The sequence below is a fragment of the Rhinoraja longicauda genome, unplaced genomic scaffold, assembly GCF_053455715.1.
Source record: "Rhinoraja longicauda isolate Sanriku21f unplaced genomic scaffold, sRhiLon1.1 Scf000460, whole genome shotgun sequence".
NCBI lineage: Eukaryota > Metazoa > Chordata > Chondrichthyes > Rajiformes > Arhynchobatidae > Rhinoraja > Rhinoraja longicauda.
This window is the reverse complement of record NW_027601677.1, coordinates 4,587-24,271: the sequence shown is the minus strand read 5'-3', so window position 1 is coordinate 24,271 and position 19,685 is coordinate 4,587. Positions and strand designations below refer to the sequence as shown.

The following is a 19,685-nucleotide window of genomic DNA, read 5'->3' as shown; positions in this document are numbered from 1 at the left end:
GGTCTGTTTCAGCACTGTATATCTTAAAGCAAGTTAATAAAGTGAAATTAGTTCCCAATAAGGAATATAAAACAATGGATCATAACCAATCAAAGCTAAATAGTTCAAGAAGGACTTCTCTGCATCAACATTTCTTGGTCGAAATCAGAACGCTTTTCCTCAAAAAGCTGCTGAATGCAAATAAACTAAAGATCCTAAATGGAAATTCCAAACAAAACCATGGTGAGAAAATAGAGTTCAGATACAGATCGGGCTCGAATGATTTCTTTTTCCGCTCCTGTGGTCATCCTGGATTTGATCTCAAGGTCGCACCAAGTTTGTTGAATGCTTGACACAGCAGCAGGAACACTATTATATTTTGGTGTTCAAGGCACAGATTAAAATAAACCACTGGACCTCCTACTTCAGTTTAGTTTATTGTCACGTGTACCGAGGTGCAGTAAAAAGCTTTTATTGCGTGCTAACCAACCAGCAGAAAGACAATACATGATTACAAGTGAGCCGTTAACAGTGCACAGACACATGATAAGGGAATAATGTTTAGTGCAAGATAAAGCCAGTAAATCAAAGATAGTCCGAGGGTCACCAATGAGGTAGATAGTAGTTCAGGACTTCTCTCTGGTTGTGGTAGGATAGTTCAGTTGCCTGATAACAGCTGGGAAGAAACTATCCCTGAATCTGGAGGTGTGCGTTTTCGCACTTCTATATCTTTTGCCCGATGGGAGAGGGGAGAAGAGAGTGTGGCTAGGGTGAGACTCGTCCTTGAATATGCTGACCTTGCCGATGCAGCGTGAGGTACAAATGGAATCAATGGTTGGTTTGTGCGATGCGTGCACAATTTACTGCAATTTCGTGTGGTCTTGGATGGAGCTGTTCCATTGGCACCTTGCAGTTCAGTATGGCGTCTGTTTCATAAAATCTGCTGAATATGGTAGTTTATTGTAGTGTCCTGCAGGTTATCATACCGACCACGGATAAACTCTGTTTTGAAGATAGTTCTTAAACTTTCATTGGCACGAACTTCTGAAGCTATTAAGACTAAATAACTGAGATTCGCAGATTAAACCAACTGAGATCTTTCCACATTTGTTGTCCCTTCATGGCCTGTTAGCACGCCTTTGGCAGATACGGTAGAAGATCTACAGTTCAAATTCCTTGGGATTGTGCAGCTTTTGAACCATGGATGTATATGGATTGCCTTTACCAATATTTGTCACTCTAATAGTGTTTATTGTATGATTTTTTAATTTATTGCCTTAAAGGAATGCATGGGGTGCAATAGTACAGGGAAACCTGCCACCCTTTTTGGAAGGAATCCTGAATGTTCAGATGTTTTCAGACTATGCATTTGTTCTGGAGATCGTCCACAAACAACAATTAGAAGTAAGATCCATAGGTGAAGACAGCTGAGGAAAAAAAACCTAACCAGTTTATACAGGATGCTTCGCTTGATTCTGCTCTACCTTCACGGTTATGTAGAACATAGAACATTATAACACAGAAACAGCCCCTTTGGCCCTCAGTACGTGTGCAATCCATATCCCTCCAATCCCTGCATATCCATATGCCTATCTAAAATTCTTCTAAGAGCCACAATCATATTTGCTTCCACCAGATGAAAGTACAGTAAAAACACAGAAATTAGCCTTTCGACCCTTTTCTCGGTCTGTTATTCAATACGATCATGACTAATAATTTACTGCAGTGCCATCTTCCTGCTCTGCCCCATTCATCTTGATCCCCAATATATGCAGAATTCAATCAATTTTTCCATCGAATATTTTCACTGAGCCCACACAGGACTCGAGGGTAGAGAATTCCAAAGATTCACTGTCCTCTGAATGGAGGTATTTCGTCTCAGTCCCGAATGGCACATGAGTTCTGGGTACTGAACCAAAGAGAAGCAGTTGTGTCTATAAGAACATTAAACCTAAAGTATACTGTGATCTGCTGCAACTACAGAATAAATTCAAATAAGAACAGTCATTGCTCAACATTATGTTGAGGACAAAGCCAAAGCAATGTTGAATTAAGAGTCTGAATTCATACAAAGGCTTGTGCTTTTTTTTCCCAATTAATGGCACTTTGTATTGGTTTTTCTAATCTACAATGAGCTGAGATGTACAAAGCAAGCATAGGCTATGCAACCTAGTTCATTGTAGAGCTGCAGCCTCACAGTTTCAGTGATCTGGGTTTGATTCTGACCTTGGGTGCTGTCTGTTGAGGTGGCATTTTCTTGAGTACATCAGTTCCCCTTAGGTGTTCCAGTTTCCTTCCACATCTCGAGGGTGGACTGGTAGGTTAATTGGCTACTGTACTTGTAACACCCCCACCGCCTTTACATGGGTTGGTAGCAAAACGAATTGCAGGAGAAATTGATGGATATATTTGAAATAATTTGTGGCAGAAGTACGGGGAAATTGGGAGAGGGGGAATGGCACAGGTGGGATTGCTCTCCTGGGTGCTGGCATGGGCTTGATGGAACGAGTGTCCTCCTTCCATGCCAATGTTCATTAAATGAGTCTTCGTTTACCCAAGCACAAAACAAACAGCTTGTGCTACTTGCCGAGTGCCTTGTGAAGATGAGAACGATCACGTAGTAAGCACTGGACCCTTTTCACGCAAGATCATTAGCATTTTATTAAGTTGATAGTTGTTGTGCCACACAAGATAAACCATATGTCTGAAAGTTATGTAGAACACAGGAGGAAAGAGACCAAGATGGTAACAGGGGTAATGATATACAGTGCTGCATACTCCAGGAATCATTACAAACTGTTCTTTGCCATTAACATTTATGCTCATTAGTTTGTACACAAAAAAAGTGCCGGCTAATTTGCCTGGTTGATTTCTTTGGAAAGAATCTTTGATCAATGATTTGCTTGTGCTAATGTTTCAGCGGAGTATTGATTCTGCCAGAGCTTTGTTCGCTGTGGGCTCAGAACACATTTGATTAACGTTCAATTGACTTTGTACGCATTGAAACCAGGAACCATTTCGCACTGATTTGTTCCTTTTTGAAGCCAGTCCGACATGTTCTTTTGTTTATGCATGTACGCTGCCGCCCATATAGTTAGCAGTGTGTGGTTCCAAATCTGTTTGATTCACTGCACTTCAACCCACATGGACTCTTAATCCCTGAACTGTGATGCAAAGCAAGATAGGTGGTGAAATGTGGACTGGATTTTTCAAATCCACTTTCTCTCTTTGTTCTCTTATTCCTTGCACAAAACCCGCTGGAACTTGTTATCAACTTAATACTAAACCAACCTACCTGGAATCTTGAGAGGAATAACACGGCGTTTACATTTATATTGAGGGGTTTTATTTAAGTTAAAACGTATTCAGTGTATGAGCTGCAATTAACGTGAAATATATTTTTAATAACACAATTACTAAAGGCAGGTAATGTTCAGTGGAACCATTGGCCAGAAATGGACAATACTTTAGGAAGAGAAGCAATTAGGGTTGAATACCAGAGACGGTTTCCATCATCATCCTTACATTCTTTATGATCAGAAAATGTCGGGGAGAAATTTGATACCATTTTTGATGTGACCAGTTTCCAGGCCAATCTTTCACATCAGATCCACTGTCAGGTTTTGTTCATTTGACACCAGCAACTTCCCGTGAAACATATTAAACCCCGAGTATAACCATTAGCACCTCAACTCCTTTTTAGGATCCTATTTTCATTTTAAAAAGAAACTGGGTTCAGAATGATTGGGTGACTTGGGTCTGTAGAAACTAACAGAACGTCTTGAGAGGAATTATGGATCCCACCATTTACAAATTTGAAGGACGCCGTATTTAATCTTCAGTGCCTGAGGGAATTTGGGCATTGTACTTGTGAACTGTGACCCTCCCAATGCCCAACTTGAAAAGCAGAAAATGTCAGAAATACTCAGCAGGTCATACAGCATCTGCAGTGTAAGAAATGGATGACACTGGGGTCTCAAATACTATTTCTGAAATTTTACTCCTGCTTCTTTCTCCATTGACACTACCTGACCTGCTGTGAATTTTCTGCATTTAGGATTTCCAGCATCTGCGATATTTTGTGCAAAGCGACTGGGAATGCCTTCTTCTTTATGAAGGATCTTTCCAAGGAATGTTCATTAGTCATTAAAAACAGAGGTCCAGTAATCCTATACACATATATATTTGCACTTATTTTATGAACCCTTTTCTTGTAAGAAATTTATTTTGGCATTTTGCGAGAGAGGTTTGTGAGTTAATGCCAGATAATTATCAAGCTATTCCTCTTTGGTGATATCACAAGAGATTGATTGAGTTTCATTCAAAATCTGTGATCACTTCCACTAGAGGTTATTGAATGACAATCCACCATCCAACGTCATGATCTTCCAAAGTCAAGACCTTAATATGAAAGGTTAGGGACAGTAGACACATGGAAAGAGAAAGTGACGCACACTCCAGACTCCAAAGTGTTATAGTTCTTTGTCTTCACTGGGTCCGAATCCTAGAACTCCCACCCTCCAACTGCGCAGTGGAAGATTTTTCATCAAAATTGCTGCAATTGTTCGAGAGGGTGGTCACCTCCATCTCCTCAAGGTCACTTGAAGATGGGCCGCAGATGCTGGCTTTGACAATGACGACAATGCTTGCTCTTTTCCCAGTGTATGACACATCCATCTGTCACCCAACTATTGCAAATGATGCCCAACAACATCTTTACCTGACAGTTACATACATCGAGATTCTACAATGTGCTTTTTATGAGTTAGAAATTGAGCATGTTTTGTACATTTCAACAGACGTGCAGTCCAACGTAACAGAGCTTCGGTGTTAATAAAGATCCTGTTAATGGCCATTGTTCTGTTTTGTTTCAGGGCGAACTGGTAACATTTTATTACTACTGGAAGAAAACCCCAGAGGCAGCCAGCTCCCGAGCTCACCGTAGACATCGCAGGCAGGCTGTATTCCGAAGAATTAAAACCCGCACTGCAACAACTCCAGTGAACCCAACTCGACCACCATCTGGTGAATTCTGTAAGTTCCAATCAGGTTGATTACAATTTTTAAGAAATAATTCACAAGGGACCAGGCAATTTATGTTTAGCAAGTCATGCAAACCATTTTAATCAGTTGTCATAGATTGGCAAAGAATCGGTATATTAGGTTTGAAATTTGTATGAAACTTTAAGCTGGAGACACAATATAACTAAAATCTATCTCTATTTTTACAAGTAAATTATTATTAAGCTCCAGGTAACTGTCTGAATGGTTGATTCAGCTTTCTGTACAGTTAAACAATACAATACAATACAATATATCTTTATTGTCATTGTACCCAGGGGTACAACGAGATTGGGAATGCGCCTCCCATACGATGCAATAATTTAGGTAATTTAGACAGCAGCAACCCAACAAAACGAAACAGTTGTAACAGTTTTGGACAGGGTAAAGTGCAAGTTGATCTATGCGTTGTGGCCATCCGGCTCAGCAGGACCGGTTCATAGCAGCTATGGCCCTGGGGATGAAGCTGTTCCTGAGTCTGGAGGTGCGGGCATAGAAGGCCTTGTATCGTCTGCCCGATGGAAGGAGTTCGAACAGACTGTTGCAGGGGTGTGAAGAGTCTTTGTGGATGCTGGTGGCTTTTCTGAGGCATCGTGTGTTGTAGATGCCCTCCAAGTCTGGTAGCTGTGTTCCGATGGCCCTCTGAGCTCTATGGACTACCCGCTGTAGAGCTTTCCTTTCTGCCTCCGTGCAGCTGAGGTACCACACAGGGATGCCATGCGTTAGGATGCTCTCTATGGTGCAGCGGTAGAAGGTCGTCAGCAGCTGTTGGGGTAGACCAGACTTTTTCAGTGTTCTTAAGTAGAACAGTCTTTGTTGTGCCTTCTTGACCAGCGCAGCAGTGTTATTGGACCATGTTAGGTCCTCCGAAATGTGAGTGCCCAGAAACTTGAAGCTGGACACTCTCTCCACACTGACCCCGTTGATAGAGATCGGGGCATATTCCCCGTTATGTGACCTACGGAAGTTGATGATCAGCTCCTTGGTCTTGGTGGTATTTAGGGACAGGTTGTTATCCGAGCACCAGTCCGCCAGGTTCTGCACCTCCGCTCTATAGTTTGTTTCATCCCCGTTGGTGATCAGCCCGATCACCGTTGTGTCATCTGCAAACTTGACAATGGTGTTGGTGTCAAATGCAGGAACACAGTCGTGTGTGAAGAGGGAGTAGAGCATGGGGCTCAGAACACAGCCCTGTGGTGTGCCGGTACTCAGGGTGATAGTGGAGGACAGGTGCGGGCCCATTCTCACTGCCTGCGGTCGTTCCAGCAGGAAGTCCAGGATCCAGTCACATAATGACGAGCTAAGGCCTAGCTGGTGGAGTTTGGTGAAGAGCTTGGTGGGGATGACCGTGTTGAAGGCGGAGCTATAGTCTATGAATAGCATCCTCACGTACGTGCCCTGTCTCTCTAGGTGAGTCAGGACAGTGTGAAGAGCCAGAGAGATGGCGTCCTCTGTGGATCTGTTTGCCCTGTATGCAAATTGATGTGGGTCCAGTGAGTCAGGGATGCTGGATTTGATGTGTGAGAGGACCAGCCTCTCAAAGCACTTCATGACTATCGGCGTTAGGGCAACCGGGCGGTAGTCGTTCAGGTTGGAGATCTTTGCTTTTTTCGGCACCGGAACTATGATAGCCGACTTCAGGCACTTGGGGACCGTCGCCAGAGATAATGACAGGTTAAAGATCCTGGTGAATACCTCAGCCAGCTGTTCAGCACAGTCCTTCAGTACCCTTCCTTGAACTCCATCCGGTCCTGCAGCCTTGCGTGGGTTGACCCTTTGCAGAGCGCGTTGTACCTCCTGTGTGCTCAGTTGCAAGACCTGTCCCACCGCCTCGGCTGGGGTTCTTTTACTCAAGGTGGTTTTGCCAGTTTCAAAGCGGGCGAAGAAGGTGTTAAGCTCGTTGGTCAGTGCCATATCGCTGTGGGGGCAGGCAGGGCTGCTCTTGTACATTCCTCGGTCCATTAAGAAAGTGGTTGTAATTGAATCTTCATCAGTACAAAACATACTGAAATATGAGAGGAGGTGCATATTTTAGAGAATTTAGCCAGGCAAGTGGTTGGAGTGTTTATGGGGAGAGAATTTTGGAGACTGTGAGCATAACTCGTAAATTTCAAGTAATTATGGAAAGGAATCGGGGTGGAGTGGAAATAGGAGGCCTGAGCAAGGAAGGCAGATTATGAATATTAAAAAAACAAACCTGGCAAAAGTACATTGGGGACAGTTATTTGCAGGTAAGTCACAAATGGGAGCAATTGCTCAGGTGTGTTTAAATGCCTCCTTAATGCAGGTATAAGAGAGCTCTCAGCACCCAGTCTTTCCTCCAGTCTTTCTATCACCTTTGGAAACTTTTATTGCTGTTTATCAACATGAGGACCAAAGTTGTGCCAATGAAAGTCAAAGAAGTCATTATGAGACTGAGAAACAAGAATAAAACCGTTAGAGACATCAGCCAAACCTTAGGCTTACCAAAATCAACTGTTTGGAACATCATTAAGAAGAATATACCGATTTTTAGAGTACAGAGTTATTATATCAGTGATGGCAAGAGCAAAGTATGGAGGAGAGAAGGAACTGCCCAAGATCCAAAGCATACCTCCTCAGTGGTGGGGGTGTTATGCCTGGACATGTATGGCTGCTGAAGTTACTGGCTCACTTATCATTGATGATACAACTGCTGATGGCAGTAGCATAATGAATTCTGAAGGGTATGGACACATCCTATCTGCTCAAGTTCAAATGCCTCAAAACTCATTGGCCGGCGGTTCATTCTACGGCAAGACAATGATCCCAAACATACTGCTAAAGCAACAAAGGAGTTTTTCAAAGCTAAAAAATGGTCAATTCTTGAGTGGCCAAGTCAATCACCCGATCTAAACCCACATGAGCATGCCTTTTATATGCTGAAGAGAAAACGGAAGGGGACGAGCCCCCAAAACAAGCATAAGTTAAAGATGGCTGCAATACAGGCCTGGCAGAGCATCACCAGAGAAGACACCCAGCAACTGGTGATGTCCATGAATCGCAGACATCAAGCAGTTCTTTGCATGCAAAGGATATGCAACAAAATACTAAACATGACTACTTTCATTTGCATGAGATTGCTGTGTCCCAAACATTGGTTCCCAGAAATGGGGGCACTATGTATAAACATTACGGTCATTTCTACATGATGAAACCAAAATGTATAAAAATGGCCTTTATTAAAATCTGACAATGTGTAATTTAACCGAATGTGATTTTTTCCATTCCAAATCTCAAATTGTGGAGTACAGAGGCAAATAAATAAATGATAGGTCTTTGTCCCAAACATTATGGCGGGAACTGTATGATTAGAATTCAGGGCCATTGTGTTCCCTTGAGGGTGCAGAGTAAGGACAGCTAGTCTAGGGAAAAGGGCACGAAGTGCTGGAGTAACTCAGCGGGTCAGGCAACATCTCTGGAGAAAAGGAATGGGTATCTTATCGGGTCGGAGACCCTTCGTCAGATTAGGGAATCCTGGGTGACCAGAGATATCAAGGGTTGGATAAAGAAATAAAATAAATTGTACAGCAGGTAGAAAGAATGGAAAATGGGACAGACACAACAGGAGTGGAGCAATGAGATCAGGTTAGCAAAGAGTGGGCACGAAATATCACCGTTTACATTGATTAAGGGAAAAAAAGCAATGCTTTTTTTTTGAGGGCAGGGTGGATAGCCAGAGAAATATGGTACATTTGCAACAAAGCAACTGTGCGTGAAAGGATGTAGGTAAGGTCTTAAATTAATACCTCATCTGTATTCATGAAAGAATGCAGGGCGACAAAGGTTAGATTAGGGAGCAAAAAACAATGTGCTAGAGAAACACAGCAGGCCAGGCAGCACCTGTGGAGGGAAAATGACAAACACTGTTTCGGGTCAAGACCCTTTTTCAGTCAGTGAGAGGGGAAAGATTCAAGAGGAACCTGAAGAGCAACTTATTCATACAGAGGATGGAGAGTATATAGAACGAGCTGCCAATGGAGGTGGCTGAGGCAGGTACTATAACAACATTTAACAAACATTTGGACAGGTACATTTGGATAGGAAAGGTTTAGAGGCATATATGGCCCAAACACAGGCTGGTGGGACCAGTGCAGATGGGGCATCTTGGTTGGTATAGGCAAGTTGGGCAGAATGTCCTGCTGCATGACTCTGTAACAAGAAGTGTCTGGACTGATACTTGAATCTCCATGGCAAAGAAGGCCACAAGCCAAGAACTGGCGAGTGGGATTTCTGCCGATGGCATTTGATGGTCTGCACGAACATTGAGGGCCGAAGGGCCTTTATGCTGTATGATCATGACTTGGGTAAAACCTTAAGTATACATTCCAAGTAAATTCAGGCATAGAAGCAAATGAGATGTTCACTGTTTTAAACTGGATTTGTCTAACAAACATAATACCTACTAACAGCAATGAAAATCAAATGCACAGATAATATTGGCACCTTTCAGTGATTGATAATGTTGCTATTTATACCTCAATTAACAGAAGCATTTGTTCTGCACTTATTAATTAGTGCTGTGTGAAAGCAATTGAATGGTCACAGTCCTTGCAAAAACCTGTCTCTTATGTTGTTGCTTTCAAACTTCTAAAAATACATTTTAATAACTGCTTAAAGAAATTGATAATTTTTTTCAGATGATGTGTTATTACAGCAGTGGCTGCTGGAAGCATGAAATATGTGTTTTAATACTTGCCAATGGCGGTCTTTGTTCCTTTTCACGATCATTTAGCAATTTGCGGGAGGCATCTGCAGATAAAACTGAACAACATGCAGAAGTTGTCACTTATAAGAATGGCATTCTTTGGAGTGCCTCCTGTAAGTCTGCCGGGTTATTCTTCTGGCACAATTTTTGTGCTCTAGCAGCCTCTGAAACATTGAAATCAGTAATTATATCTGGGCATGTACATGTTCCATTGTTAGTATTTGTGTATGCAGGATAGCACAGTACTCTTCAGTCTTATTACCAGGCCAACGGATAAGCAGTGTAGACATGTCGCCACTGATCAGTTTAAAAGAAAAACATAACGTGAATCTCAGATTCTCCTGGGACAATGTGATGGCTTGCTGCTTTATGTTGGAGTTGAAGCAACAAACAGCACTAGGCACCATCTTGGAGACACAAGGAACTGCATATGCTGGAATCTTGAGCAAAACACAAAGTGCCAGAGTAACTCAGCGTCTCAGTCCGCATCTGTGGAGTGAAGGGATGGATGACATTTCGAGTTGGTCTGAAGATGGAGACTGACCTGAATCATCTCCATTTCCTCCACAGATGCTGCCTGACCCGCTGAGTTGCTCCAGCACTTTATGTTTTACTCAGGGCACCACCTTGGAATAGTTTTGTCAAAGATTGCAGCATGTGTATCGGACCAGGCATTTCTGATTGGATATTCCCATCAATTGCAGCACCCTGAATGCAATGAATAAATCCTAACTAACCAAGAACATGTCAAAAAACTAACGTGCTAATTTATGGTTTAATTAAAGCGTAATGTTCAATATGTAATTAGAAAAAATTAGTGTTACTTATGTCTAGAAATGTAACGAAGACCACAATTTTAAACTTTAGACTTTAGATATACAGGGTAGAAATAGGCCCTTCAGCCCACTGAGTCTGTGCTGACCAGCAATCACCCCATACACTAGCACTATCCTACACACTAGGGACAATTTACCGAGTTTGTTGGTTAATTGACTTCGTTGTCAACCTGTACGTCCTTGGAGTGTGGGAGGAAACCGGAGCACCCTGAGGAATCCCATGCGGTCACAGGCATTGCGTAGAAACTTGGTACAGACAGCACCTGCGGTCAGAATCAAACCCTGGTCTCTGGTGCTGTAAGGCAGTAACTCCTCCACATTGCCGTCCCTAAATAATTTTTATTTTAGTTAAAAAAAAATTTTTTGCATGTGCGTTTATTTTGTTGATGGAGTTTTAGCACTCATTTGTAGAAATTTCTTCAATTCTTCCTTGATCATGGCAAGACTATAGCAAGGACATTTGTTTCGTATTAAATTACCCTGAAACGATGGGGGAAGATCTTCTCGAATCAATGTATTTCTTGTGGTTTCAGTGCTCCCACATTAGCTCACTAATTAGATTTTCCAGGATATTGATTCAGTGATCGTGACAGAAGAAGGCAGCTCCAGTCGATGTGTGACTCAGTGTTGCTGCCATTCCTGTGTCATCGCTGCGGTTGTTACAGGGAAGAGAGCTGCTGTTGAAGTAGTTCAGTTTAGTTTATTATTGTCAGGTGTATCGAGGTACAGTGAAAAGCTTTTGTTTGCATGCTATCCAGTCAAAAAAAAAGACTACATGATTACAATCAAGCCATCCACAGAGCACAGATAAAGGATGCAACATTTGGTGCAAGTTATAACATTGAAGTCCGATTAAACATGGTTTAATGGTTTGAAATGATGTAGGAGGTCAGGACCGCACTCTAGCTGATGAGAAGACCGGGAGCTGGGAAGGAACTGTTCTGGAAGTAACACTGGTGTCTTGTTGTACTCCATTCTTTTCATTGTGACCCACAAACCACAATAATGGTGGGGATAGTCGTTAAGCCGGGGGGAAAGGGCACATAACAAGGCATCTGATCGCTGGACATGAAGCCAAGATAAGACCCAAAGTGCTGGAGTAACTCAGCGGGTCAGGCAGCATCTCTGAAGAACATGGATAGGTGACGACTCGGGTCGGAACCCTTCTTCACTGATTGCCGGGGTGGGGAAAGAAAGCTGGAAGGGAGGAGGGTCAGGACAAAGCCTGGCAGGGAATCGGTTGATCCAGGGGAGGGGAGTTTTGATAGGCAGATGGTGGACAAAGGCCAGAGCTAAAAAGATAGGTGCGTGACAAAAGTGTTGTGAATTGTGAAGCTAGAGGAAGGGATGTAGGGGGAAGGGAGAAATAGGTGTGTATCCAGGTAGGAGACAGATAGGGGTTGGGGAGAGGGAAGGGGTGGGGGGTGGGTTATGTTGTTACCAAGACAGCTTATTGCAGATCCTGGTCACCCTTGGTTATCTTCCCACCCCCACCCCATCCCACCAAAGTGAAATTTGACTACAATGCACCCATATGGTTGGTGGTTAACTGTTCAATGAAAAAGCAAGTGAGTTGCTGAGTCCAATGCAAATTTGAGTTGTGGATCAATGCTGCTGTTTTGATATCCAGTTCCCATGGGTAGCATCCTGAAACAATAACATTGTTTCTTTCACACCATATGCTGCTTGATATGTCAGCCGTTTCCAGCATTTTCTGTTTTCTTTCCAGGTTCTTTAAAAGTGTATTTTTTAATAAATCTAAATCTGCATCTATATCTTGGGAGGAATTGTCTAAATTTCTCCCAAGTTCTTGTATCCAGTTTGCCTACAGGTGCTAAATTGCTACTTCAATATTATTCATAATTATAAAAATTGTGAACTATCTGTGAAACCACTTGAAAGGTTACGTGCTCGGGTTTCCATTCAATTTGTACGGCAATGACCACTTTACATGTAGTGATGTTCAAAACAGATAACAGAAGAGTAATAGTGATTTTTAAAAAAAAATTGTGGGTGCAGATGAAATTAAAGACCAGAAATGTGCCATGTTTACAGTTGACAGATTTTTTAATTTCTGTAATAAAATACAATGGCTCTGCTCTTCGAGAAGTAAAATGATCAGCTCTGGGGTCTGCGTGGTATATAAAAAGAAAATGAATACATTTCTTTTGACAGTCTCCCCACCAGACACTGACGTTTAATATAAAACTAGACGTTCAATAATTGAAAGACGTTGCACATGATTGTCATTTCAAGGTGGATTTTTACCCAAAGTTTCTCTTTTATACGTCAGAAATAGTCTGGGACAGGAGGATCGGAGCAGAGATAAAACTATATACTGTTATTTGTGGGAAATCTTCTATAACTTATGTTAATAAAGTTGTAACCTCTCCATTGCAAATAAATTAAAGGGTATAAAACATTTATGTGCGGAAATATATTTTAAACAAATGAATAAAAGTGCAGCTTTAGTGAAGGAAATTCTCTGTGGCATAATAAAATCCCGTAGCCTAGTTGTAAATTATGTCAGAAGACAATTCACTATTGTGACAATTCATCTTTACAGCTTTTTAGAAAATGTGTAATAAATATATAGGAAATGCTTGGGCTTTAGATAATGTATAGTTATACTGGCTAATGTTAACCGGGTGAGTAAGATAAATTGTATGCACCAACTTACACTATCTCCCTCGCTGAAAATACTGATTTTTATCATTCTTTTTCACAGTGGATCTCAGCTCAGCCAGTGAGGATGACTTTGACAGTGAGGACAGTGAACAGGAATTGAAAGGCTACGCCTGCCGCCATTGTTTTACCACCAGTAGGTGTTCTTATAATTCATATTCAATGAAGGAATGAGATACGTTTGGCTGGTTATTTTGAAATGGCATTATATGTAAATTGTGTTGAAAAGTATTTAACCGCAGGTCACTTCCAAGGTTTTCATCAATATGTGCATATTGTATGTAGCATGTGTGCCGAAGGGCCCTGTTACTGTGCAACACTGTTCTGTGTTCCTGTGCTGCACGGTTCTGTGTACCCGTGATCATATCTGCGCATGTACATGTTTATTACCTTGTTTTACCCTGAAGCCTTTCATACAGTTGGATAGTGGCACAGATGCACGGGGTGGGAGATGTGGAAATGTATTGAGTTCTTGACAACCTTGCTCTTGTGATTAGCTTGCTTAGAAGCCAATCACAGCCCTTCTTTCTTTCATCTCATCAGTTTCAATACAGTACGCACTGTAGTGTCGGCCACAAACTTGTCATCTTGTCACGAGTATTTAGGATGAGGTACTCTGCAGTGATGTTATGTTGGCTGACATCTGCCTCATGTTTGCACAGTAAAATGGCGAGGGGAAATGCTTTTCCTTGAAAACGCAGGTATAAATGAATGTAAATAGCAGTTAAGTCTTTAAAGATGAAGTTACCTATTTCTGTAATTCATTTGTGGAAATTCTCCTTTTTGAAATGTGATGACCTAATTCAGGTTTTCTTCAAACTCAACGTTCCTATACGTACACGGTGGCACGTAATGGCAGGAACATTGTAAGGGGCGAACTTAAATTTGTAAAAGAAAAATTGAAAAAGCTGTATTTTGTCACCACTCCATCTATCTTGAGCCATTTTGTAATTACAAGCATTGTAAGGGATATAAGAGAAGACAAGTGTATGGAGTGGATGACAGATCAACCATGGGCTTGTGACGGAGCAAACTGTATCCAAATATTCTGATTGTGTCACTGTATTCGACCTTAAAGAAGCACACAAAGATTCTGCAGGAAACATCTCCCCTTTGATTTTCTTCCATTTTTATCTGCCCTCAACTCAGTACTACTAATATCACAGTTGAGAACAGTACATTTAAGAGAAGTGTGGTTGATAATCAAAATTCTGTGTCTTGTCTTTTCAAGACTTTTAAGCATAATTTGCTACATTTGGAGACACAAGAAACTGCAATTGCCAGAACAGTGAGCAAAAAAATAAAAAGCTGGAGGAACTCGGCAGGACAGGCAGCATCCCTGGAGGCAATGGACAGATGATGTTTTGGGCTCTTTTTGTCTCAAGAAGATCCAGCTTGACACAAAAGGATATCCACAGATGCTGACTGACTCGCTGAGTTCCTCCAGCACTTTGTTTTTTTGCTCATGATTGGAATTTGTCTGATTCGTGCAGGTTTCTTGCCAATCTTGACGTAAGCATTGGAATTTTATATTTCAATAGAGTTTTTATTAAAACTAGTGCACTATTTCTGTTTTGTTTTTTTAAAACACAGCATCCAAAGACTGGCATCACGGTGGAAGGGACAACATATTATTGTGCACAGAGTGTCGGATTCATTTCAAGAAATACGCGGAGCTGCCACCCATCGAGAAACCAGTGGATCCCCCGCCATTTATGTTTAAACCAGTTAAAGAAGAGGAAGATGGGCTCAGTGGAAAACATAGCATGAGGACCAGAAGGAGTAGGGGCTCGGTATGAGAGTCGTTCTTTCTTTCATTTTCGCTTCATAAAATATGAAATTTAGGCACGTTCAAAGTGATGTGGATGTGGTGAATGGTTCGCCGTTATTTTCTGAAAGCTCGTCATGCATTTTAGCAGCAACGTGCATCCTAATTTATTGCTGCATCAAATACGATCATGTGATGCAAAGTGGCATCGAGCCACATGCATTATATCGCGTAAAGCAATTCACATCGTGCTTTAATGCATTCCGGCTCCGTGACACCAAACTGTTTTGATTTAGTGTTGTCATTTTGTTCATGCAGCAGACATGAAATGTTCTCTGTTGGGTATTCCATATTTCAAATTTATATGATGCCATTGCCATTGAGTATGAAAACCAATTCATTAAAATATAAAGGTGGTGTTCGGTTTTGCAGCAAACGAAGCACTCCTTCTCCTGGCTGCAGCTAATAAAGAAATGGAAACTTGAGACGCATACAGAAATATTCCCCAGTGTGAGATTGTGTAGGTGGGGGGCTTCAAAACCATCTCAGTTCTAACCCGCACATTTTTGATAAATCTCCCCAACCAAAAGATCACTTTTTCTCACAAAATATGCATTTGCTGTCGTGGGTCGATCTAAAACAATGAGCGATAAACAGTAGGAGTAGACCAAGTGTTCAGATCACAGGGCTGGTTTTAGAGAAGTAATTCTGCAATTCGTTTCTATGCCAGTCTCAAAATTAGCATGGACTTTTTCTTTTATAAAAAGTAGGAATGTCACAAGTGGAGTCTCAACTGGCAACATTTACCAGTAATTAACTAGAAAATATTAATTGGAATCTTCACATTGTGATTAAAGCGCATTTGAATTATTTATCACCCCAATCCATCTGGGTCTAATAATAATTTTATTGTTAATTAGATGTCTTCACTGCGCAGTGGCCGTAAAAAGCAGACGGCCAGCCCCGACGGTAGAACCTCACCTATCAATGAAGACATCAGGTCCAGCGGCCGTAACTCTCCCAGCGCTGCTAGCACATCCAGTAATGATAGCAAAGCTGACTCTATGAAAAAATCCAGCAAGGTAATGTTCGGATAATCATTGTAAGCAATTACATGCTGCATTGTCATGCCTATTGAAAAGGGCCTTTTTTGAGGTTAGGGTGAGGTAGAGGTCAGACTTAGCACTACGCACGTTCTGAGACGTGGCAGAAAATAAACCTTTCCCTTAAATTATTTTAAAAGGCAAATTTAAAATGAGTCTGTTAAAACTCGAGATGAGGCTGGAATTTTGTTTAGAGACACAGCATGGTAACGGAGGGAAAAGAAGACACAAAGTGCTGGTGTAACTCAACGGGTCAGGCAGCACCTCTGGAGAAAGTGGATGGATTACCCTTCTTCAGACTGGTTGTGGGGGGTTGGGGAAAGAAGAGAGGAGGGGCAGGACAAAGCGGCAGGTAACAGAGGCCCACTGAGTTCATGGCCACAGTCGACCACCAGTTCACACTAGTTATCCCCTTTCTCATCCACTCCCTACACACTAAAGGTCAGTTAACTTGCGGATCTTTGGGATGTGGGAGTACCTGGAGGAAACCCACGCAGTCACGGGGAGAATATGCAAACGTCACACTGAGGTTAGGAACAAGCCTGGGTCTCTGATGCTGCAGGGCAGCAGCTCTACCCGCTGCGTCATTGTGTGGCGGCTCAATTTGTTGGTTCCGGTTTTCCAAAATAAATTGTTGTGACTGATAACATCACAATTCATGAATGTTACCACAGTATCAATATTATTGCATTTCACATGCTGTGGGTTTATTTTCTCTTTCCATATTTATATTGTTTGATTTTTTTGATCGAAGGCTACGAATTCTATTTCATACTTTTGTGGTAAAGAAGAGGTTAAGGTACAGTTAGTCGTCAAGCAATGAATAATTGCACTCATGTTCAACATTTATGTTGACAGATTGTGAAGGGGGGGGGGGGGGGGAATGGGCCTGTAATGGTTTATCACATTCTGATCAGTTCTGGCACATTCTTCGGTGAAAATGTTAATTAAATTTCAACCCTCTCTTTTCAATAAAAAAATTAAAGAAAGAGCAGGGTTAGGCCTCAAACATGTTCATTAAGTACTCTGATGGCTGTTCCTGCATCCCATCCAATTAATATCTAAACATCAACAGCACAAATTTAAACATCTAGACCACAATCCTCTGAGCAAATAAATTACGACCAGTCTCACTTCTTAAAAATCAACGCCTCTTCTCCAAAACTAGATTTACTAGGGAGAGGAAACAATTTATTTGTATCCACACGTTCGTCCCTCTCTTATATGTTTAATGTTATCGCACTGGTGAATATTAATGCCACCCAATCCATATAGGACCATCTCCTCACACCAATATTCAAGTGGCTGTAAGCTGTGTTAGCTGCCAGGCAGGTCTATTCATATTTCCTTGGGCACAGAGACCAAAACTGCACCCAACAATCCAAGTATGGTTATGCTAACATTGTGTATGTACAATGGCATCAAAACTTCCTCATCCTTGTACCCAACCTCTCTTAAAGGACAACAAACCATTTGTCATTCTAGCTTTTAGTTTAGTTTGATATACAGCGTGGAAAGCAGGCCCTTCGGCCCACCGGGTCCACACCGACCAGCGATCCCTGCACATTAACGCTGCCCTACACACACTGGGGACAATTTTTACATTTATACCAAGGTAATTAACCTACAAACCTGCACGTCTTTGGAGTGTGGGAGGAAACTGAACATCTCGCAGAAAACCCACGCACGGGGAGAACGTACAAACTCCGTACAGACAAGCATCCGTAGTTAGGATTGTACCCGGGTCTCTGGCGCTGTAAGGCAGCAACACTACCTCTACACCACCCGTGCTGTTTTCTATCCAGTTGTTAACTTAACGTGTTTCATAAAAGTATACAAAGCTGCTTGTATACATTAGCTACGTTTTGTCACTTTTTAAAAATAAATCTCTGCTATAGACCATAAAACTGTACATCACAGAAACAGGTCCTTTGTCCAATGAAGTTTGTGCCAAACATGATGCCAAGATAAACTCTCTGCGTGCACATGAACCATATCTCTCCATTCCCTGTATAACCATGTGCCTATGTAAAAGCTTCTAAAACACCACTATCGACCTCCACCATCCCAGACACCATTTTCCAGACACACACAATCGTCTGTGTAAAAAAACACTTTCCCCGTGCATCTCCTAGCCCCTCTTACCTTGAAGCAATGTGGCACAGTGGCTTAGCTGGTAGATATGCTACCTCAGTGCCAGAGACCCTGATTCAATCTGGACCTTAGGTTCTGTCTGTGGAGTTTGCACGTTCTCCCTGGGTCCTCGTGGGTTCTTCTGCAGGCGCTTCGGTTTCCTCCCACATCGCAAAGACGTGAGGGCGCGTAGGTTAATTGCCCCCAGTGTATGGAGAGTGGATGAGAAAGAGGGATAACATTGAACTAGTATGAACGGGTGAGCAATGGTTGGCAGGGTCTCAGTCGGCAGAAGGGTCTGTTTCCATGCCGTGTCCCTAAACTAAACTATGTCCTTTAGTCTTTGACCTTACCACCCAGGGAAAAGAATTGTGCCTCTCCTAATTTTATATGGCTTTATCAGGTGTCCCTTCAGAGAAAACAATCCAAATTTGTCCAACCTCTCCTTGCAGTTAATACCACCTAATCAAGGAAGCATTCCGGTAAATCTCTCCTGTTCTATTTTTCCCAATAATTTAAATTCCTCATATTTTGCGAGCCTCGTGTCAATTCTCTAATTGCATCCATTTTCGTTTGTGTGCTCTGCATCTACCTCATTTTGGATAACAGGACATTCTGTTCTTTCATCATTGATACAGATTATTGACCACTAATGATAGCACTGATACCTGTGATTCCACTAATTGTGGCTGACTGAAAAATACTTCATTGTATTTGTCATTTTTGGAGTGTTGGCGCTGCTGGCAAGACCAGCATCCATTGTTCATCCCTTGTTGCTCTTGCGGAGGTGTTGATGCACCTTTTGATCAGACCGCCCACTAATTTGTAGTTCCTTACTTTCTTTCTCCTCCGAGATAATCAGTTCCAAATACTGTTTGAGATAATGAAGTGGGTCATTAACTGACCTTGGGTCTTCTGCTTACCTCCTGCAATATATGCTGATACTGTACATAGAACAGTACAGTTCCACTTGTACTAATACCAGCCTCATTGTTTTCATACTGCAGAGGTCTAAGGATGATCCGTCATCACCGTCAAAGAGCACCAAACGCCAAAGAGAAAAAGTTGCTTCTGATACAGAAGAACCAGAAAGATTAAATTCAAAGAAATCTAAAACGCAGGTGAGTACTTGGCAGCAGTAAGCTGTGTTCGCCAAAGTTGCGGCACCACGTACATCAGGTCAAGGGACTCCAGTGAGCCAAAAGACAATACCACAAACCAGCCCGGTGGCGCAGCAGTAGAGTTGCTGCCTTACAGCGCTTGCAGCGCCAGAGACCCAGGTTCGATCCCGACCATGGAGTTTGTACCTTCTTCCCGTGATCTGTGTGGGCTTTCTCTGAGATCTTCGGTTTCCTCCCACAGTTCAAAGACGTACTTATATGTAGGTTAATTGG

General features: G+C 42.1%; 1 protein-coding gene across 1 annotated transcript in view; it reads left to right on the top strand.

Moving 5' to 3' along the window:
- Positions 1–19,412, top strand: part of LOC144590999 (arginine-glutamic acid dipeptide repeats protein-like) — a gene marked incomplete at its 3' end in the record, with an annotated part of 50,222 nt that extends 30,810 nt beyond the window's left edge. Inside the window, exons 3-7 of the mRNA XM_078395347.1 lie at positions 4,854–5,013; positions 13,331–13,423; positions 14,881–15,080; positions 15,976–16,137; positions 19,299–19,412. Of these exons, the coding sequence (XP_078251473.1) occupies positions 4,854–5,013; positions 13,331–13,423; positions 14,881–15,080; positions 15,976–16,137; positions 19,299–19,412 (729 nt within the window). The remainder of the gene's footprint in view (positions 1–4,853; positions 5,014–13,330; positions 13,424–14,880; positions 15,081–15,975; positions 16,138–19,298) is intronic.
- Between the last annotated feature and the right edge of the window lie 273 nt (positions 19,413–19,685).